Source organism: Erythrolamprus reginae, chromosome 1 (assembly GCF_031021105.1).
Source record: "Erythrolamprus reginae isolate rEryReg1 chromosome 1, rEryReg1.hap1, whole genome shotgun sequence".
Lineage (NCBI taxonomy): Eukaryota > Metazoa > Chordata > Lepidosauria > Squamata > Dipsadidae > Erythrolamprus > Erythrolamprus reginae.
This window is the reverse complement of record NC_091950.1, coordinates 378,870,724-378,893,989: the sequence shown is the minus strand read 5'-3', so window position 1 is coordinate 378,893,989 and position 23,266 is coordinate 378,870,724. Positions and strand designations below refer to the sequence as shown.

At 39.4% G+C, this 23,266-nt stretch overlaps 1 protein-coding gene across 8 annotated transcripts in view; it reads left to right on the top strand.

Moving 5' to 3' along the window:
- Positions 1-23,266, top strand: part of NRXN1 (neurexin 1) — a 921,413-nt gene that overhangs the window by 668,761 nt on the left and 229,386 nt on the right. The window contains exon 1 of one of the 8 annotated variants that reach the window (XM_070734729.1): positions 13,870-13,899. The exons of the other annotated variants lie outside the window; for them this stretch is intronic. Coding sequence (XP_070590830.1) covers positions 13,882-13,899 — 18 coding nt within the window. The 5' untranslated portion in view covers positions 13,870-13,881. Of the gene's footprint in view, positions 1-13,869; positions 13,900-23,266 lie in introns of those variants that run through there. 8 annotated transcript variants of the gene reach the window in all.

The window sequence follows — 23,266 nt, the reverse complement described above, 5'->3', positions numbered from 1 at the left end:
TCCAGAGAGAGAAACCCAAGGGGAATGGCAGGAAACTGGCCGGGCCTTCATGCCGCTCTCAAATTTCCTGGGAAATTTTTCCGGCTTCAGGTTCTTAAGTAGCAAATGGTTCTTAAGAAGAGGCCAAAAAAATCTTGAACACCCGGTTCTTATCTAGAAAAGTTCTTAAGTAGAGGCATTCTTAGGTAGAGGTATCACTGTATAATTTTAGTAGGGTGCGGGGACTATATGGTAAATTAGCAATCTGAATTTACTTGGTCACTTTGGATTTTATTTTATTTTTGATTGTTTAGTATCCCAAGATCCAAAATTATTCTTCAGAAATCTGCTAGTTAAGCAGACAAGAATCTCCTGACTTGTAACATATTGTGAGAATGCCACAGAAAGTCTCAGTGGCCTTATCAGTTTCATTTAAATGTCAATTTTTCTATATGAAACCTGTGAATACTTCAGTAAATTTTTTTATGGTGGAAACATTTGCTGAACTGTCTGAACTTTATAACAGATTTATACAGTTGATTTATACATCTGAACTGTCTGATAAAGATTTATACAAAGAAAGTTAAAAAGGAGAGAGTTATAATTTTTTTTATTAATTGGACTTATAATTGTTATCCATCTTTTTATAATTAATTCCCCTGGCTGTCTCTTTAAAAAAAAGCTTCAAACATTTCAGGAAGAATCAATATAAAGATGCTGACCATTTAGTGTTGTATTGTGGGATTCTGATCCTGAAAAGAACCTACAATTTGCAGAACAATTGCACAACAATTTACTAGATGGGTTTTCTTCTCTCATAGACAACTGAATTGCAAATTATCTTTGCTAGTACCATGTCTGCTTGCTGTTTCATGCAGTACCTTTTCTTCTTTAATTTTCCCACCTTTTTGAAGTTACCACCAAAGCCATGCAGCCTTGACTTTCTTGGTCTTACCCTGTCCTCTCAGCTGTCAGTCTTCCTTGTTTACAGTTCTGTCCTCCAGCATTCTCTCTAAGGACAACACTGGCTCAAAGTACGGTAATTCTTTGGCATTGGTCACTTACTTTTGTTTTCAATCCATATCCATTCAGTGCCCATTCATTCTTCACTTGGTTGTTTTTGTTTGGCCACACACTTTTCTTAAGTCAACAATTCTATCACAATTTCAGTAGCCCTTTCTTCTAAACAAGGAACTGTAGAATTACAGGTGAAATGGGGTGCAAGGTTCAGATAAATGCTTCCTAAATCACATTGCAATTTTGATGTTTTGGTACTGTACAAACATTCTTCATAAATAATGGGGTTTTTTTTCCTGTAGGCTTCTCCAATGCATAAAAAAAGAGTCAAAGTTAATTTTTGATACCTATACTTATTATTTTCTTCACCAAAGCCTCTGTCCTCAGCAGTTTTAAAAAGAAGGAACTTAAAATTCCTGTGTAAGAGGGAAATAAAGAGTTAGGAGACTTCTGAGGCCTTTTGCACAGATTTTTATTGTGTATAATAATGTGGAAGAAAGTTCACCAGAAAAAGAATCATTCTTGTTCTTAGCATGCCAATAAGGGAATTAGTTGATGTCTTTGTGAAAGATTTCAAGGAGAAAATGGATATGGTAATAAATGTGAGCCAGTGCTCAGTCCTTTACCACTTCAGCTTCTAGAAATTTCAGACAGGATTTTGAGGACATATACTGGATCTGAGCTCATATATTCAGTATTTATTATATTTTCAGTAAATGAGTTGAAATCCAGAAAATGGACTCAAAACTTTCAGCTACGCTATCTGAGATTTCTGGAGGTAGAAGTGTCCACTTATTTGGTCTGTTTTAAAAATAAAAGGTTGATGAAAACAAAAAGACAGAGCAAGTAGAAATTTGGGAGGAATCTATTTTTCGACTGAGTAAATGAGGGAAGGTTATTTCATTACTGGATCCTAAACTGTTTATTCTGACATATTCATGGTAGAATCCATATTAGTTGAACTTTTCTTTTTGCTTTTGGTATTACCAGCATTCCAAATGATTTTCTAGTCCTTTGAAATTGTGAGTTATTGTCTCGTGGAGACTCATGAAAAAGCTAAAACTAAAACTTTAAACTGTTAAAAATAGTTGACAATACAGTAGTACCTCGTGACACGAACCCCTCGTCATACGAACTTTTCGAGATACGAACCCGGGGTTTGGAATTTTTTTGCCTCTTCTTACGAACTTTTTTCACCTTACGAACCTGAGATGCCCTGCCTCCGGACGCTCCACTGGGTGCCGCCGCCCGGCTGTCACCTTCCAAAACAGCCGGGGTGCTTCTCGGCATTCTCCTGAATGCCGGACCCAGGGGACGTCTTGCCTGGTCGGCCAAAACGTGGACTCCAGGAAGGATGTCTTCGTGACGTTAAAGCTCTGCCCCTGGAATTCCCTATTGGGATTCCCCACCTCTGTTTGAGCCTCCGGACCAGCTGACAGCTCCACGTCTCTTCTCCTGAATGCTAACCCGAACTTTTGCCGAACTTATGGGTTCGGCGTTCGGGAGAACGCCGAAAAGCGCCTGGCTGTTTCAGAAGGTGACAGCCGGGCGGCAGCGCCCAGCGGAGTGCCCGTTTTTGTGATTTTTTGGGGGGAGGCTTGCACGCATTAATCAGTTTTCCATTGTTTCCTATTGGAAACATTGTTTCACCTTACGAACTTTTCACCTTACGAACCGCCTCCTGGAACCAATTAAGTTCGTAAGACAAGGTATCACTGTATATCAATTTGGCCAAGGAGGAAGTGCTGACATGGATTGTGATTTGATTTTGACTTTTTTTACAAAGACATGCAAAGGGTAAGAAGGTAAGAAATTCTGCAAGTTCTAGTGTGAATCTTTTAATTCTTAAATAGTTTTGTCCCCACTTTACCCTTTTCCCGGCACTAACTTTGGCAATAAGCCATTGTAGGTGTTAATTATACCTATGGGGTTTCTACTTGGATATGATTAGGCATGGTAGAAGTTTAGGAATGATAAATCCTTCACTAATAATTTGATATCTTGCTCTCTTGGATCACACAATCACAGAACGTGATTGTAAAACAATACAGTAAAACAACAACTAAGCAAAAATAAATAAATAAGTGCAACTCCTTAGTCTTCTCTAGATAATCTATGCCTGATAGTTGGTGTGATTGCCCAAAACCATAATCATTATTTAATTTTCATGAAGTTCTCCAACAATTCCTAACGCCACTTATTAATATAATATTTGGTTTCATATAATGCATAGATATGGAATAGATATATGGCTCAGCAGTGGTAATTGTAAGAAGGATATTGAATTCCAACAGACAATCATTTTAAATATGAGCCAGCAGTGTGCTGCAGCTGACAAAAAATCCCCAATCCAATCCTAGGCTGCATTAACAAAGGATTGGGAAGAAATACGGGCTCTGATAGATACAGGATGGTGGAGATGCCGGGAGTTGAACCCAGGCTTCCCACATGGCAGGCGGGGATACTTACCACTATACTAACGAGGACATAGAGATGGACCCAGCCAAGGTGAAGGCTATGCTTGATTGGCAAGCTCCCCACACATGAAACAATTACAGAGTTTCTTAGGATTTGCAAGTTTCTACCGGCAATTCATTCCAGCTTTCGCTGAAGTTGCCCTGCCCCTAACCGAGTTAGTAAATACTGGGTCAGCCTCTACTAAGCCCAGACCGTTTCAGCCCATCAGGTGGACGATGGAATGCCAAAAGGCTTTCGAAAGGCTCAAAAGACTTTTTGCAAAGGAGCCAATCTTGCAACATCCTGACCCCGAGCAGAAGTTTGTGATCCAGTCAGACACCAGAGATGTGGCAATAGCTGCAGTGTTATTACAAGACAATGGAAAGGGACAGTTGCTGCCTTGTGCATACCTTGCCAAGAAGCTGACCCCCACCGAGAGGAGGTGGGCTATTTGGGAGAAGGAAACATTTGCTGTATACAGTGATCCCTCGAGTTTCGCGATCTCGATTATTGCGAAACGCTATATCGCGAGTTTTCAACCCGGAAGTAAACTCTACCATCTGCGCATGCGTGCCCTTCCACGCATGCGTAGATGGTGGAGTTTCCCCGCCGGGCAGAGGCTTCCCTGGGTCTTCCCCCTCTTGCCCCGGTAAGACAGCGGCGGCGCGAGCAACGGCGTGGGCGGGCGGGCGGCACGCGCGCGGGAAACCCCACCTCCGCCTCCCAGCTGGGAAGCGGAGCCGACAACAGCGTGGGCGGGCGGGCGACTCGCGCGAGCCTGGGGACACCCTTGCTCTGCTTCCCAGCGCGCGCGCGTTGCTGGGGAAAGCGCGCGCGCTTGGGGACACCTCACCTCCGCCTCCCAGCTGGGAAGCGGAGCCGGCAACAGCGTGGGTGGGCGGGCGACTCGCGCGAGCCTGGGGACACCCTTGCTCTGCTTCCCAGCGCGCGCGCGTTGCTGGGGAAAGCGCGCGCGCTTGGGGAAACCTCACCTCCGCCTCCCAGCTGGGAAGCGGAGCCGGCAACAGCGTGGGTGGGCGGGCGGCGGCGCGCGAGCCTGGGGACACCCTAGCTCTGCGCGCGTTGCTGGGGAAAGCCCGTGCGCGCGGGAAACCTCACCTCTGCCTCCCAGCTGGGAAGCGGAGCCGGCAACAGCGTGGGCGGGCGGGCAGCGGCGCGCGAGCCTGGGGACACCCTAGCTCTGCGCGCGTTGCTGGGGAAAGCCCGTGCGCGCGGGAAACCTCACCTCCGCCTCCCAGCTGGGAAGCGGAGCCGGCAACAGCGTGGGCGGGCGGGCAGCGGCGCGCGAGCCTGGGGACACCCTAGCTCTGCGCGCGTTGCTGGGGAAAGCCCGTGCGCGCGGGAAACCTCACCTCCGCCTCCCAGCTGGGAAGCGGAGCCGGCAACAGCGTGGGCGGGCGGGCAGCGGCGCGCGAGCCTGGGGACACCCTAGCTCTGCGCGCGTTGCTGGGGAAAGCCCGTGCGCGCGGGAAACCTCACCTCCGAGCCGGCAACAGCGTGGGCGGGCGGGCAGCGTTGCGCGAGCCTGGGGACACCCTAGCTCTGCGCGCGTTGCTGGGGAAAGCCCGTGCGCGCGGGAAACCTCACCTCCGAGCCGGCAACAGCGTGGGCGGGCGGGCAGCGTTGCGCGAGCCTGGGGACACCCTAGCTCTGCGCGCGTTGCTGGGGAAAGCCCGTGCGCGCGGGAAACCTCACCTCCGCCTCCCAGCTGGGAAGCGGAGCCGGCAACAGCGTGGGTGGGCGGGCAGCGCGCGCGAGCCTGGGCGCGAGCAACGGGGTGGGCGGGCGAAGGGCGGGCGGCAGTGGAAGCAAAAACACCATCTGCGCACGCGCAGATGGTGTTTTTACTTCCGCACCGCTACTTCGCTAAAAATCGATCATCGCGTGGGTTCCTGGAACGGAACCCTCGCGATGATCGAGGGTTCACTGTATGTAGTACTGGGGACATGGAGGCAATTTCTGGAAGACGGAGCCATTCCTTTCGAAGTGTGGACATAAGAACCTTGAAGCATTAAAGACCCCTCAGAGGCTTTCTCCTAAGCAAGTACGATGGGCCCAAAGTCATTATGTGAAGTTGCCCAACACAGTTAGCAGTGACAGAGGAATGGGAGAGGTGAGAGAGAGAGATTTATACCACCACACATTCTTTTACGTAGTATCCAAGGTCAACTGAACTATTGAAGGAACCAGAAATCCCTGCACCGTATGTGTGGGGATGTGAAATGAACTTTAACCTGGATGGGAACTGAATGGAATTTCAGAATTGGAATGAATGTGCTGAATCCAAAATGGCTTTGTTAATAAATCGAACCGTGTGTGAAAGCACAGGAGTGGAAGTTGATTTATTTCTCAGATGCTATTTGGTTCACTGACAGACAATTCCAACTCTCATTCTCTCTTCAGCTTCTCCATCCATTCCGCCAACGTTAAGGTCTCATGAAGTGTTAATAACACTTTATAATAATGCCTTGGTAAGTCTACACTTAGAATATTGCATCCAGTTTTGGTCTCCATGATATAAAAATAAGATGTTGTCATGCTAGAAAGAGTGCAGAAAAAGACAACGAATATGATTAAGACACTGGAGATTAAAATATCTGAAGAATATTTGCAGGAATTGGGCATGTCTTGTTGAACCAAGCTCAGAACCTGTTTGGAGTGAGTGGCATGCAAATACAATCAATCTATCAATCAATCTATCAATCTATCTATCAATAACAAAAAGAAGGATTAGAGGTGACATGATAGCACTATTTCAATATCTAAGAGGCTGCAACAAAGAAGAGGTGATTGACTATTCTCCAAAGCACCTGAAGAACAAGAAGCAATAGATGAAAACTAATCAAGGAGGGAACCTAGAAATAAGAAATAATTTCCTAATAGTTAGAACAATTAATCAGAGGAACAGCTTGCCTTCAAAAGTTATGGGTTCTCCATTACTGGAAGTTTTTTAAAAGGCTGGACAATCATTTGTCTGAAATGGTATGAAATCTGCTTGAGCAGGGATTTTGAGTAATGTCCCTTCCAACTCTATTATTCTCCTTAACAATGTAATCACATGCTTGTTCTTGAGTCATAAAACAAGAGAACAATACCAGAGCCTGTAGCAATAAAGAAGTTGGTAAAATAGATTTAAGAAATTTTTGTATCTTGAATTACCTTGTAAGGAAATAATTTTGCCAGTATTTTTTTCATTTGAAAAAGAGAGCCCAATGGACTCTATTGCAAAGTGTGTACAAATCAAATAAATGAATGAATGAATGAATGAATGAATGAATAAATAAATAAATAAATAAATAATGGGAGGTGGGGTGAAGGTGAATGTAGTCTCAAAGAGAAAGAAATACAATAGCAAACACGGAATGATTGATCATGTTCTATGGCTTTATAAGGCTGGTTTGCTATGGAGAAAATAAAGTAGAAAACCATGAGACATTTGTATGCAGTAGACTGAAATGAAGGTATTTAGGGATAAGTCCTACAGGAAAAGGACTTTTTTGGATCAAATGACTTTTATTTATCTACTGTCATACTACAAACATTATATCATGCTAATTTAAAGTTTATATAAGAGTTGGTTGATTTACATCACATTAAAATATATTCCATTAGTAGCATTCTCTGGTTACATCATATAATTGCATTGACATTTATTTTTATTACATTAAATAATTGACTGCGGGAAAAGGATTAGATAAATGAGAGCACCAAATGGCAGATAAATGTTATCAAGGTGGTTTAGTGTTACTAAGAGCTGTTTGTTTATACCATTTGAATTGATTGCCTTAGAATACCAAAACTGGAAGCCTGAAAGTGAAAGGACAGTAAGAACATGACTTATTCCTTTTGTAGCTCTCTAAAAGTGAGCTTTAAATGAATAGGCTTCCATTCTATTCAGTATTCTCATTCTTGGGAGTAAGCCCATTGACTAACCAACTTTTGGTTAGACTTGATTTGATTTGATTACATTTATATGATTCCCATCTCCTTGTGTACTCAGGGCAGCGAAAAACAATAAAATATGATACAAAAGTTAAAACCCATAACAAAAAACATTCATCTCACAATCATACCAGTTTGACAGGAGCAAATTGTCAATGCTCAACAGTCTTCCCAGCCCTGCCGGCAAATCCACATTTTTAGGGCCTTTCGGAAGGCCAGGGGAGTGGTGGCAGTATGAATCTCCAGGGGAAGCTGTTTCCAGAGTGCTGGAGCCACCACAAAGAAGGCCCTTCCCATGGTCCCGCCAACTGACATTGTTTGGCTGAGGGGACCCAGAGGAGGCCGACTCTGTTGGATCTGATCAGTTGCTGGGCTGTATGAGGCAGAACGTGGTCCTGTAAGTAATCTGGTCCTAAGCCATGTAGGGATTTATAGGGAATAAACAACACTTTAAATTGAGCTCAGAGATCGACCGGAAGCCAATGCAGCCCATGGAGTGTTGGAGTAATATGGCTGTATCTAGGTATACCCATAATGGCTCACGCAGCTGCGTTCTGGACTAACTGAAGTCTCTGAATGTTTTTCAACGGTAGCCCCATGTAGAGTGCATTGCAATAATTGAGGTGATGAGGGCCTGAGTGACTGTGAGTAGAGACTCCCTATCCAAATAGGGCCACAACTGGCACACAAGACGAACATGTGCGAATGTTCCCCTAACCACAGCTGAGAGATGTTGTTCTAGCCTCAGCTGTGGATCTAGGAGGGCTTCCAAGTTGTGGGCCCTCTCTGAGGGGGGTCAAAGTTCCCCCCCAGGTAATGGATGGACAGGTGGAATTGTCCTTGGGGGGGGGCAAAACCCACAGCCACTCCATCTTGTCAGGGTTAAGCTTGACCTGTTCATGCCCATCCAGACCCTCACAGCCTCCAGGCACCAGCACATCACTTCAAAGATTTGCAAAGATTTGCAAAGCTGTTAATCTGCAGAATATGTCTGTTTCCATGAGTGTAGTCCTAATTTAATCAATTGAATTTTCCTCTGTATAATTTTGTCATAACCTACAGTATTGGCTTCAGTGGAAATAGGAATGGTGATGGTGAGGAGACTCTCATAATCCTAAGTACATAGTACAATTCTAAGTATCATGTTCTTCCTGGTTTTCTGTATTTCTGTATTTATTTTAGTCATATGTTGTTTTGGCCTCTATTCATTTTGAGCTTCAGTTGGGAACGAGCTGTGGTCCTTATCATGGTGTCTCATCCTTTATGAAATGTGTGCCAAAAAGCAAATCCCATATATAATCAGTCTCCTCAGATTCCTTGGGTCAGTAAAAACCTTGAATTCCACTCTGACTTGAAACATTTTCCTCATGTAACATGAATTGCCACTGCTAGACTCCACATCTTAATGAACTTAAGTATTTGTGGTTCTCCTTAAATTCCAATTTTTTATAATGGTGCTGAATTTACAGCTAGTTTTAAAATTATTGTTTTTAAAGAAATATGTAACAATTCAAGCAAGAGTAATGTGAGCGACAAGTACAAATTTTCAGTGAAATTAGCTTTAGGGTTTCTATTGTGATACTTTCCATTTAAAGCCTTTCACAGCAATGTCTTTATCACCAAATCTTTTGATACTTATATTTTTTTAACAGGAGGAAATTCACAGTGCTTGTATGGGCATAGGCTTTCATGGTCAGCATCAATTAAGCAGTGATGTGTTTTGAACTGAATGGCTATGTTGTGCCAGACATCTCACTGGCAGCTGTGGCTGGCATCTTCAGAGGCAGAGTGAGCTACTTGATTGCATTTCTTGGCAGCTCAAAGGGAATTGAATTAGGAACATGGATCAATATTCAGCGCCAGGGTGCATCGCTGCTTGGTTAGCAATGCTTAGTTTCATTTTAGGCTTTGTTTTATTTATCAGTTATGATTTAATGTCTTTAATTGATATGGCAACATGTTATACCCTTGAGCTGTTGCCAGCTGTCCAACACCTTTATGACTGCTTTTGACCTTTTTATATTCCTGTGCAACCTGATCCTCAAAACTAGTTTTCACTCAATGATAAAGCAAGTCATTTAAAAGTGTGTCCAGTCATTGTATTTCATAGATGCTGGAATTGCATATGAATATGCCCATTATATGACTCCATAGTGTCATCCCCAAACCCCCAACACTTTACCCTTAGATTATCTATGGTTGACCTATCCAGATTCCTAAGAGGTCAGTAAGGGGCGAGTACAAGTGCACTAGAGTGCCTTCCGTCCCCTGTCCTATTGCTCTCCTATATCTCCTATACCTTTCTTCTATTCCTATATTTCTTCTTCTATTCTTTCATTGATATGTTCTATTACTGTACCTTCTTTTCTATTATTTCTTAGATATATTTTACTATGAGTATCTCCTCTATAACCTTCATCATGTATTTTACTATGTATATACTGTATAGATATATACCCACTAAAACCCTCATTGTAGATTGGACAAAATAAATAAATAAATCTTATTATTTCCTTATGAGCTAACAGGAAATTACGCAAAGTGCAGAAGTGTTAAGCAAAATAAACTAGAGTGGGAGATCACAGAAAAGAAAAGAAAAACTCAATCTTGTTTAGACCAACTCCAGTCACTACTTCAATCACTATATTACTGTCAGCCCCACTACATAGACCAGGGCACAAAATCAATTTCACAGGAAGATTAGAACTATACTTTATTGAGATAGACTACAATAACAGAATCTTGTAAGCTTGATTGTGGTTTACTTTCTCTACTTCTTAGAGACCATTGAATCAATAAAAATCCTGTCTGAGGTACTTCTGAACACTGTCTTTCTTCCCAGGGCTTAAAGAATTCTTCAGCTCTCTTCATTTATGCTTTATTTATGTTCTTGAAATATTTCTGTCCTTTATGCAATTTCTCCGTACAATTTCTTTGCAAACCATCCTTTCTTCTACTCTGTCCACACACTGATTCATACTTTGCATTTTATTCTTTAAAGTTATCACTTCTTTCTTTGTAAGAATTTTATTAACTCTATCCAGCCATGGCATCCTTGGTCTTCTTCTCCCACTCTTTCTCTATACAGTATCCCACATTTATTCACTCCATTTGAAAAAATTCTACTGATCACCAGTGTTCCCTCTAATTTTTGGGGGTGGGTGGGCGGAAAAGTATAGTGTCTGAGCGGCAGTCCCTTCGGGACTGGGCGGCACAGAAATAATAAACAAACAAACAAACAAACAAATAAAAACCCCACCCTGTTTTGCCTCAGAGAATTTCAAAATAAAATACTGTACTGTGTGTCTATAACAGTGAGCTCATAATAGGGCAACTCTATCAATATCAAAATGCCACTTAAATAGTTGAGCCAGTTTCAAACTAGATTTTGATTTTCTTTCTCTCTTCCTTACTCCCATTCTTTTTCTTTCTCTTTTCTTTCCTCTCTTTTTTCTATCTGTTTCTCTCTCTTCCTCTCTTCCTCTCTCTCTCCTTCCCTCTCACTCTTTCCCTCTTGCCTTCTGGGCAGGTTTGGAAAACTCTGAGTTGATGATGATTTTTAAGTGAGCGATTGCTCACTGCTCAGCTTAGAGGGAACTATGCTGATCACTACTTTTTGTTTTTAATGCAATCTATTCAAATTCTTAACCATCCCTGTGACTAATGATGACACTGGCCAGGAATCAAGGGTGGGCTGCTGCCCAGAAGGGGGGAATGCAGTGGGGTAGCGAAAATGGAGCTCCACCCCAGAGTACCCAATTTGCACTGAAAGATGAAAGAAAATGCAGGGCATCTTGCATAAGCCATGCCCACAGTGTAGTAGTAAAAATTTTGGTAGCCCTCCACTGCAGGAATTATGGATATTGTAATCGAATTATATTTGGTATATATCAGGTTATAAAAGGCTGGTCTACCTTGCAATTGAATGAAGCAAAGCGATAGTTAAAGACAACCACTCAATATTATATATGGGATTTGCTTTTTGCAACACATTTCAAAAGGATCCTGAAAATCTAGCTCATTTCTCTACTTGCATTCCTTTTTATAAGGCTGTTGGTTTTTTTCTGCTTTTTGTTGTTGTTATCTAAAACCATTAACCATGTTAGAAGGGCTTGAAATCTCACTCTGAGAAGCTGTTTTCTCTGATCCTGATTTTCATTTACAGCTGTTCATTTCTACCTGACTGAATTCAAATCAGATACCTTGTGAATAATGAACTTTATACTATATATAACCATCCTCATATGGTATAGCTTAGTCAACATAACAAGAGAAGCTGGGATGTCTCTCTCCGTTGGCTAATATTTCATTGGACTAATAATAATAATAATAATAATAATAATAATAATAATAATAATAATAATAATAATAATAATTATTATTATTATTATTATTATTATTATTAATTAGATTTGTATGTCGCCCCTCTCCGTAGACTCGGGGCAGCTTACAGCAATGATAAAAACAATATATAATGACAAATCTAATAGTTAGAATCTAAAATAACAATAATACATTTAAAAAGTCTAAAAAACAAGAAACCCCAATATATAAAAACATACATACAGTGATATCATACACAAAAAACTACATAGGCAGGGGGAGATGTTTCAGTTCCCCCAAGCTTGACGACAGAGGTGGGTTTTAAGGAGTTGGTCATGTTTCTCAACTGGTGAAAATAATGGCAATAAGAATAACAATGTCGTTATTCAGCTGGAGGAGTGTATAGCATGAATGTTTTATGGAATCATAAGAGGAAAATATATCTTCCAGTAAGCATGGTTTTAGTACAAATGATGGTCTAAGCTGCATATTTTTCCAGGTATCAAAAAACTCTCCAGTAATATAAATAAATAACCTCATTACATGTTAAAGGTCTTAAAATCTTTATCATCCTACTCATGCATGTGCAGACACACATATATGAAGCTTAATTTCAGCTATTTGGATGTGGATAAAGCATTGAAGTTGCAGCTGCTAAAACTAAAGCCTGAGCTGATAAAGGTTTGGCTATGAAACCAGTCATGTAGTATAGAATCTATACATGGTCTAATATTCTTGAATTATGTTAGTACTCTGTACAATCAGTTGGGTTGGCAATATATAAACAAGCTAACAATGAATGTTTGTTTGTGTTGGAACTATAGCTCTAAGAAGTAATGTTGCAAATTAGCATAAGAGGGAGCAAGAAAGCATAATTTCTCTCTCTCTGCTCTCTCTGTTCTTTCTGCTGATTCACTGTGACTGATGTAGTAAGCTTTGTGTTAGCTGATATATTTGTAAGCTGTAATGTATGCCTGCTATATAAGATGAAGACAGGCTTGTAATATTATTATTGTATTGAGAGATATTGATTGATTTGAATGTGTATGACCAGACTGTTTAATTTGACTGTGCTATTTCTAAAGTAAACACTATTTTATACACTTTAATGTATCTGTTTTGTACAACTCAATAATTATATCTCCTGGATATCTGCTGGAATCTCACATTTTCCTCTGTGTATGTTCTTGATAACTCAAGGGTTCTGAACACTCCTTAACAAATTATAATGCTAATCATTACCTTCCATTGCTCATATTGATTTGAGCTGATAGAAACAGGACCCTAACTTCTTAAATATCTGAGTGTTTTTTTTATTCTGCTTTAGAAAATAAATCAATTATTTGATTCACACAAAAGGCTATGTTGTGATCTGGTTTGTTTGATTTAGTTTAGTAACAACAAACCTATATGGTTTATAAGCCATGATTTATGCTTTAGCAGAGTAACAGAATAGCAAAGTTGGAAGGGACCTTGGAGAACTTCTAATCCAATGTATTGCTCAAGCAGGACACCCTATACCATTTCAGACAAATGATTGTCCAGCCTCTTCTTAAAAGCTTCCAGTGATGGAGCACCCACAACTTCTGAAGGTGAGCCATTGCACTGGTTAGGAAAAATGGTTAGGAAATTTCTCCTTAGTTCTAAGTTGCTCTCCTTAAAAGTCTATAGAAATTCTCAGTCATCCAGATCATGGTTGTCCAAAGGTGCTTTTTCAAGAGGCAACTGGACTTTCTTGGGGTTTTTTTTTCTTTGAAGACATTTGATTTCTCATTCAAGAAACTGTTTCAGCTCTGACTGGATGGTGGAAGATGGAGGGATTTATATTCCTTGCAGACAGCTTGGTCACGTGCCTCTTTTTTGAGAGTCATTGAGGCACCTCAAAGAAAAAACAAGAAGAAGCAATGCATTTGGAAGACACAATATTCCAAGTGTGATCTTACTAAGGCTTTATAAAATGTTACTAATGCTTCACTTGATTAGGATTCTATCCATCTATTAACGCAGCCTAGGATTATATTGTAATTTTTGGCTGTTGCTACATGTTGCTGGCTCATATTTAAGTGGTTGTCAGCTAGGGCTCCAAAATTACTCTCACAGTTACTACTACTGAGCCAAGTTTCACCTAAACTGTGTCTTTACATGTGTTTTTTTTCTTGCGTAAGTATAGAACCTTACTTTTCTCTCCATTGAATTTCATTTTATTAGATAGGGCCCAGTGTTCAATGTGTTAGATAGGGCCCAGTGTCTTTGCTTGGTTTAACTGAATAACGACAAGCCAATGTGCTTTACAAGCCATTATTTATGATTTAGCATGTTGAATTAAAAACACTGAGTTAATTTAATAAACCATGATTAAATTAATCATGTATAAATCTAGTTAGTGTATTAGAACTAAGAACATTCCTGCAGAATCAGAACAGAGTAGTCTGTGTTGTATTGCCACCCAGGTTTCTGAGAAACACAATCTGTTTTATTTTCATTTATTTACAAATTTATATCATACATAAGGTCACACACAGACATACACACATTTACACACATAAGCAAGAAACTAGTTAAATTTCTGAAACACCTATCTAAAAAGTCAGCTGTTTAAGCTCACTTCTAACATGTACCAAGAAAACACTATATCTCGAGTTAATTGGTGGAATATTTCACTATGGAAATACATTGTAGAAAAAGCAGTATTTATTGCTAATATTAGATTTATCCAGTAGCATCCCTGGATTGGGGGGCAGGGAGAGGTGAATTATAAATGCCGTGTCACACCAATGTGACATAAGCTTTGTCCCCTTTGTACATGTGTTGTGACAATTTGACAAAAGAATTGGATCTTGTACATGCCTCTGGACATATCTATTTTGTGACCTGCACAAAGTGCTGTATTTAAGAATTAAGAGTTGAGGTGAAATGCACAAGAGTAGGAGATCCTTAAGTGAATTAAGGATCTCCTATGTAAGGAGTTATATAAGAAAATTAAAATATTGGCATGAACTTGGAAGCAAGCAGAAATGTTATGAAGCTATTAAGGACCAGATAGAATGATGGGGCTTTCGTGTGTGTGGGGGGGGGGGGGGGCGCAAAACAGAAGTGAGAATATGTGAGATAGTCAGTTAATAATTAGGTGAGTTTAACTGAGGGATATAATAATTTATAGAAATAATAAATTTATTTTCCATGAAAAAAAGAATCTCTATTAGTGACCAAGAATGTCAGAAGAGGAAATCTAAGATTCTATAGATTATTTCCAAACTTTTTTTCCATAATAAAGATCTGTATCTATAGCAATCAGATAAATATAAATTTTCTGGTCAGATATGCAAATGAAATCCTTGCAGAGCTCTTCATAACTCCAAATATTTGTATTTTAAGACTAAAAACTTAACCAAATATTGGCTGTCAACAGAACCAGCCGTAGGAGGGGAGGGGTGACAAAATAGATTTGTCTTTTTAAGTTTCGTGTGTGTTCTGAACATTGTTTAGATGTAAATGCATTGTCAGTTGTTATTGTTTTAATGTATATTTGTAAATAAAAAATATTTTCAAAAAAAAAAGAGACAAAAAACATACCCAAAACATGTACTATTAGAGAAACTAATTTACAGAGATCCCTACATTAGGAAAATACATTCCAAAATATTCATTGCACACGCGCACACAAAAATATATGTTTTCATTTGTAACTTCAAACAAACAGAAGGAAAATTGGAGGGAATGTATTTAAGATTGAAAAAGAAAAAAGAAAAAGAGAGAGAGAGAAGCTGAACATGACACATTTGCTTATACTGAGCCAAGAGATAGTGACACATATGAGCCTTTGCAATTTCTTTTAAGCACTACTAGTAGTATAAGGAATCAGTTTTTGTCTGTAGCTAGTTCTTGGTTTGGACTTGTCAGCATTTACCATTCTGATCACTCTCACAGCTATTTAAATCAATAGATATCAGGATTGCCAACACAGACAACTGTATACTTATTTTCAAACCCTTTTGTCATAGTATCAGTGAAACCTTACATTCTCATTCTGCAGATAATACCTCAATTGCTTGGGGGTTCTGCACAGCGAGTTAGATAGGTGGTAACTAAAAGAGTCACAGCATAATAGGAAAAATAGAATAGCAAGGTGGGAAGTAACTGGGGTTTTGTTTTGTTTTTTAATCTCTGTATGGAGGTTTTTCCCTGTGCTCTATTCAGGCACAAATTGCTCGTAACAATTGTTCCCATTCCCTATTATTAATCATATCTGATCGAATTTACAATCAAATTAATAAAGGCTTCCAGCCCTGTTTTGTGTGAGTACTTTTTTTCCACAATTGTTCAGCAATTAGACTATTAATTGAAATAAAACCCACTGTATTTGATGAAATAAGAATAAGGGCATTTTAGGTTAAGCTTGTTTCAGTTGTTGAATGGATACTGTGCATTCATGTGTCCTGTTTCTTTTATGCCTTTTTCTAAGTGACACGTTAGCAGCTGAAACCTCCCAACATTATCAAACTTCTGTTATAAATGCTTATAGGCAAGATGCTGTATTGTGTTCAAATGTCAGGAAGTGGTAATAAGTGGCTTAACTAACAAATGTGTCACATATAAATGGATTAAAATGGGGGTATATTTAGCTTTGTATTTAGTAATACAAATTTCTAATCTGCAATGCTTTCAGAAGATTATGTATGCAAATACAGAATAATAAACACACTGAATGCTGCTGAGTCCTCCTAAATGCTACTGTAGCTAATACACAAGCACAATTATCAATAACTCAGTGGGGAAAATAAATCTGTGCAATGATTTGGTTAAAGAGTGTTTGGGTAAGCTTATTTTTGATAAACCCTCAATATTGTATCGGCATTTTAAAATACAAATTCTGAGTTGCAGAAAGAAGGCCAGAGGTTTAGTGTGTATACATAGAAACATAGAAGACTGACGGCAGAAAAAGACCCCATGGTCCATCTAGTCTGCCCTTTACATATTATGAATTGCATTTATATGCTTTCTTTTATGCCAAAAATTCAGAGTGAAATATATAATTATTGCACAAAACAACATACAATATATCCTCACAGTTTCTGCCAAGTTAAAACAAACTAAAATACACTGCTCAAAAAAATAAAGGGAACACTTAAACAACACAATATAACTCCAAGTAAATCAAACTTCCACTTAGGAAGCAACACTGATTGACAATCAATTTCACATGCTGTTGTGCACATTCAACTTTGTACAGAACAAAGTATTCAATGAGAATATTTCATTAATTCAGATCTAGGATGTGTTATTTGAGTGTTCCCTTTATTTATTTTTTTGAGCAGTATATATTGATTGCCCTAAGTTTAATAGGAAGGAATGGGCTGTGTATGTTTGAAAGCAATTTAGAAGACATTCTGTGGACCTTATATGAACCCAGTACTTTTTTGGAACGTGTTAAAATAGTTGTATTTTTAAAGCTTTTCTGTAATGCTGAAAAGAAATACCTGCTTTAATGAGCTGGCTTATAAATGCAGTAGTAATAATTAGTATTAACAGTTAAAACAGATAACTATTTTTAGGTCCATGCAGAAGCTAGAAAGGATGTGCTAACCTTTATGCGTTTATGCAAATTCTAAAAGAGTTTTTCCAGATAATTTCTAAAGAAGGCATCACAATAGCAACAAAAATAATACATTAAAATTAAAAAAATACATTAAAATTGCATGTATCTCAATATGTTGGGGCAGCTAGTCCTTGTGATGAAATAAATTGGGTTTTGCTACTTTAATCTAGGATGTATAAAACTTTACCACTGATAAATGCATTTGATATTTGAATACCATTCTGGAGAATAAATTAAAGTACAGATAAAAATAAAGCATGGCTCACCTATTCTGCTTTCTAGATTGACCACTACATTATATGACCTCTTATATAGAGATATAATATTTCTTAATTTAAGAGGGCAATCTTGCTTTTCTTTGTTCCATGTACAAGCAGATTAGTAGAGCTATGAATCTTGTTATATACTTTCTATTTACTCATTTGGCCTTCTTCTATTCACTCAATATCTCATATATGAATTAAGTAATAGTTTCATAGTTCATAATTTCCAATATTGTGCAGTTAAATTGTTCTGCGTGCAGCATTCATTGGCATTGTAAAACGAGCTTGTTTGCCTTCAAAGAGCTACTGCTCGCTTTTTAAACACCATACAACCATATTTTAGGATTTAAGAGCCATTAAATACTGTATTTTACAGACTTCTGGAAATTGGAGATGAAGCTTTTGCAAGTTACAAGGTAGTACTGAGGAAGAGAGACTTCATAGAAAAAGAAACTTTAAGTGAGAAAACTCTTTTCCCATTGAACCATGGTGGGGTAGATAAAATAAGATTGAATTGCTTGTGATTGCAAGATTTTAGGAGGCCCACAAACTCTGAATATACCTGATGGCCACATAGATTTTGAAAAGCGGGTGTGTTAATAAAGTCATCAGTTTAATAACCAAAGCAAAACAATTTTGGGGATATTAATAAAAGCACAGCATGGAAGGAAGCTAACCAGCAGCAAGGTAAATTAGAACCCCCCCTCTGCCCTACTCTATTCCTTTTTCATCCAAAATTCGGTCATACCTGCAATATCTTATCAACATAGCAGCTCAACTATGCTCTGGTGATTTAATGGTCAAATAATAAATATTATTCTATTTATTGCACTATTCTATAGTTCTGTTGATCTCCTCAAGTCTTCTAAATAGGACCATGCTGTTGGGGATTCTGGAAGTTGGAGCCCGATTTACTTACAAGGCACATGTTTGAAAAAGAGAGTGGTAAATCTTATTTCATTTTTCTTTCATTCTTCTACTAAATTAGTAGACCAGCGAAATACTGTGGATATAATATAATATAATGGAACAGCTTGCCTTCGGAAGTTGTGGGAGCTTCATCACTTGAGACTTTCAAGAAGATATTGGACTGCCATTTGTCAGAAATGGTATAGGGTCTTCTGCTTGAGCGGATGGTTGTACTAGACCAGTGTTTCCCAACCTTGGCATCTTGAAGAGATCTGGACTTCAACTCCCAGAATTCCCCAGCCAGCATTCGCTGGCTGGGGAATTCTGGGAGTTGAAGTCCAGATCTCTTCAAGTTGCGAAGGTTGGGAAACACTGTACTAGACAACCTATAACAGTTATGGTGAACCTTTTCTGGTTCGTGTGTCAAAAGGTTGTGTGGGGTGTGTTAGCATGCATGCACATGCCCACACTCCTTCCCACATGAGTACGGGCCTTTCTGATGCCTGGTAGGCAGCCATGGGTTCATATGACCCATACCCATATAAACCCACTGCTTTTGTCTGATTTTTCCCCCCTGGCATCTCCATATCAGAAGAAGCCCCCCCCCCCCTGCCATCTTAATGCTTTAACCTTTGTCTATAGCACAGCTGAGGGCTTCTACCACACAGAGATGCCAGGGGAAAAAATTGCCACAAATCAGTGGGTTCATACCCGTACGGCTCTACCCCCTCCACTGCTGCTAGATTTTAAAAAATGCCCAAATACACAAACTGGAAGTCTGTTTTTTTGAACTTCCAGTTTGTCCATTTGGGGATTTTTTTTGCATCTGGAGCTTCGTGGAAGCTTACCACCTGAAGCGTCTGGAGGAGGAAACGACCTTTCCAAAGGCCAAAAATCAGATGGCTAGCACATGCATGCGTGCTGGAGCTGAAACATAGAAAAGTTTCATGTACCCTCCCATATGACTCTATGTGCCGCCTGTGGTACGCGTGCCATAGCTTCGCCATCATGGTCCTATAAGGTCCCTTTCCAACTCTGTAAATATAGTTTGAACTATACTGGGGTTTATTTGGACAGTGTTATTTCAACTTCTCAACAGTTTGCTCTAGAATAAAAGCATACAAGGAATAAGTGTCCATTTAAATTTCTCCTTAGCTCGAAAGAACACAATTCACTGTCATCTTAATTAATTTTTATGGATTATTTTTCCTAATTGGAGTAGGTTAATAATGAAAGTCTGGCTGATGAATGTGCTTTAGCAGGCATCACTTTGATACTTGTCTAGTTGATAAATGGACAGATAGGCTATAATTAACCCCCTGATATTATATGCTGGATTGACTATGTGAAAAAAGAAGTACCTGAACATCCCTGAAGTCATCAGCTTACCTTTTTAGAAAGTTAATTGACTTTATTTTAAAATGGATTTGGAATATCTGCGGCAATAAAGATAGAAAATTAAAAGGCTGGCAAGGGTCATTATATTATTTTCCTGTAGATATTATTCTTCATTGGATTTCAAAACACTTCATCCGATAATGGATATAAACTTGTTTCATTATCATTTCCTCCTGGGCCCTTTACAGTGGGTTTTTTTTTGCATTTACCCTTTCTTTCTCTTTTTTTATTAAATGGGAAATAATGTGGTCAATGCATGCTTTTGCCACTATTGTGCACAAAGCAGCATGAGTTCACAATCTCAAAACTTTCAGTGGGAATTATTTCTTCTTACTTTAAAAGGCAAGTGCATGAATAAGCATTTGGAACAAAGCTGTTTTCCTTTTGCCTGATGTTAGCTTCTTTTCATGGTGTAAACTAAGAGAAGTGAGGCAGAATTATTGGAAAAATCTCTGGGGCTTCCTGGAGTGCTTGCAGTGATGATGGGTGCAAGGTTTGCCCCCTTTTCTTTAAAAGAAGTTCAGTAAAACTTACCAACTTGCATTGAAGCTCGGTCAATAGCTCTAAAAAGTATAAATGATATCTTGCTATAAAGTTTGGGGCTTCACGTTCTATTTATCTTGTCCTATCATAGACCTGCTAAGTAGGAGCAGTTTCTTTCTGACATTATCCGGAGTCAGATTTTATTTGATTTGGTTTGATTTTTATGCCACCCTTCTCCTTAGACTCGGGGCAGCTTACCACATGTTAGCAATAGCACTTTTTAACAGAGCTAGCATATTGCCCCCAAAGTTTTACCCACCTCAGAAGGATGGAAGGCTGAGTCAACTTGAGCCGGTGATGAGATTTAAACTGCTGACCTACAGGTGTACAGTCAGCTTCAGTGACCTAGAGTACAGCGCTCTACCTGCTGTGCCATCCCGGCTCTATTTAACTAGATATACCCAGTTCCTTAAACCGTTCTTCATGTGTTTTAGCCTCCAGTCATCTTTGTTGCTCTTCTCTGCACTCTTTCTAGAGTTTCAACATCCTTTTTACATTGTGGTGACAAAAACTGAATGCAGTATTCGAAGTGTGGCCTTACCATGGCATAATAAAGTGATCTTTATTCTATCCCTCTGTTAATGCAGCTTAGAACTATGTTGTCTTTTTGGCAACTGCTGCACGCTGCTGGGTCATTTTTTTTTATTATTATTATTATTATTTATTATTGTTTATTAGATTTGTATGCCGCCCCTCTCTATAGACTCGGGGCGGCTTACAGCAATGATAAAAACAATATATAATGACATATCGAATAGTTAGAATCTAAAATAACAATAATACATTTAAAAAGTCTAAAAACAAGAAACCCCAATATATAAAAAACATACATACAGTCATATCATATACAGAAAACTACATAGGCAAGGGGAGATGTTTCAGTTCCCCCACGCTTGACGATAGAGGTGGGTTTTAAGGAGTTTACGAAAGGCAAGGAGGGTGGGGGCAGTTCTAATCTCTGGAGGGAGCTGATTCCAGAGGGTCGGAGCCACCACAGAGAAGGCTCTTCCTCTGGGTCCTGCCAAACCAACCATATTTAAATGGTTGTCCACTAGGATTCCAACAGTTACTACTATTGAGCAAGGTACCTTACTTTTTTCACCATTGAATTTCCTTTGTTAAATAGTGCCCAAAGTTCAAGTCTGTCAATATCCTTCTATATCTTGAGCCTATCTTCTCGAGTGTTGGCTATTCCTGCCAATTGGGTACCATCTGCAAATTTGAAGAGTTCTTCATCTGTCCCCTCTTCCAAGTCATTAGTGAAGTTGTTGTAGAGTACTGGTCCTAAACCAGAGCCTTGTGGAACTCTACTACATACTTCCTCCCATGCAGATGCAGTTCCATTGAGCACTACATGTTGAGTGTGGTTGGTCAGCCAGTTTTGAATCCATCTAGTGGTGGGGTTGTCTATATTTTGTGATCTTTGGTCTTGAAACCTAGAGTATTACATAAAGCTTTGAGATAATTGCATGACTGTAGGTCGGTCACTGGTGGATACTGCTAAGACCAGATTTCATGTCTCAGGTTAGCAGTGAGGTTTGTTGAACACCCTTGGAGAAATCCCTCAAATCTTGGCTTTTAAGGAAGCGTGATTAAGCTAACCCATCTTGCAAGTGTAGAGTGGAAGCAAGATGGTGATGTTGTTTCAAAGAAAGATTACAAAGATTGGGAACTACTACTTAAATACTCTGAGAATATGTCACGGAATAGAACTGGGTAATGTTTTGGATTTGAGCCGGGGTGGCGCAGCAGGTAGAGCGCTGTACTGCAGGCCACTGAAGCTGCCTTGTAGATCTGAAGGTCAGTGGTTCAAATCTCATCACTGGCTCAAGGTTGACTCAGCCTTCCATCCTTCCGAGGTGGGTAAAATGAGGACCCGGATTGTGTTGGCAAAATGCTCGCTCAGTTAAAAAGTGCTATTGCTAACATGCTCTAAGCCACCCTGAGTCTAAGGAGAAGGGCGGTATAAAAATTGATTGATTGAATGAATGAATGAATGAATGAATGAATGAATGAATAAATAAATTTGTGCATGATTGTATGGAGGCAAATGTAGCAACTATTTGCAATATTTTAAAGAAGCTAGGCCTTTTCCCAGGATAAAAAGTTGCAGACAACTCCATTGTATGCTCCAAAACACTTTTTAAAAAATCAAATCATTGCACACCACTGATGTGGAAAACATTGTAACATATCTGCATTCTTTGTAAGTAATAATAAAAAGAGCAATCATACTTTGCAGCTTATGCCTCCTTTTTGTTTTGGCGTTTATTTGGCCTTTTACAATTCAATGCTAGATGATGGGGTAGAGGATGTAACTCCTCTAAATGCACCTGGCATGCTTTCCCTTTCCTACTGTGCAAATTGATTTTTGTGAGTTTCTCTTCAAATTGATGTTCCAAAGCTCTTTCCTGAAATTGGGGTGGGGGTGGGGATTTAAAGAGCTATCGAGCACAATGGAAGAATGTGAAATCACTCACAGGGAGATTATAAACATATCTTAGCCCAAAACATTGGGTTGTGCTAGATTGGGAGTGACACTATAAATTTCTGTATGTAAGAAATCCACATTAAATATTAAATGTTCTTTGACACTTCTGGGGAAAGTATTGATTTGAGGGGTGGGGAAGTGGGTGGATAATTTTCTAGTGACACAAAATCTATCCAAGTGTGTTATTCCTTTGGCTAAGGTGAGACTTATCTAGGCACCTGGTGTGCTTTTGGGTAGCAGCCAGAGGCATCAATAACTGCATGGTGGTATGGCTTCAAGAATACTGTTGTTTAGAATTAGAACTGAACTAAAAACTACAGTGGTACC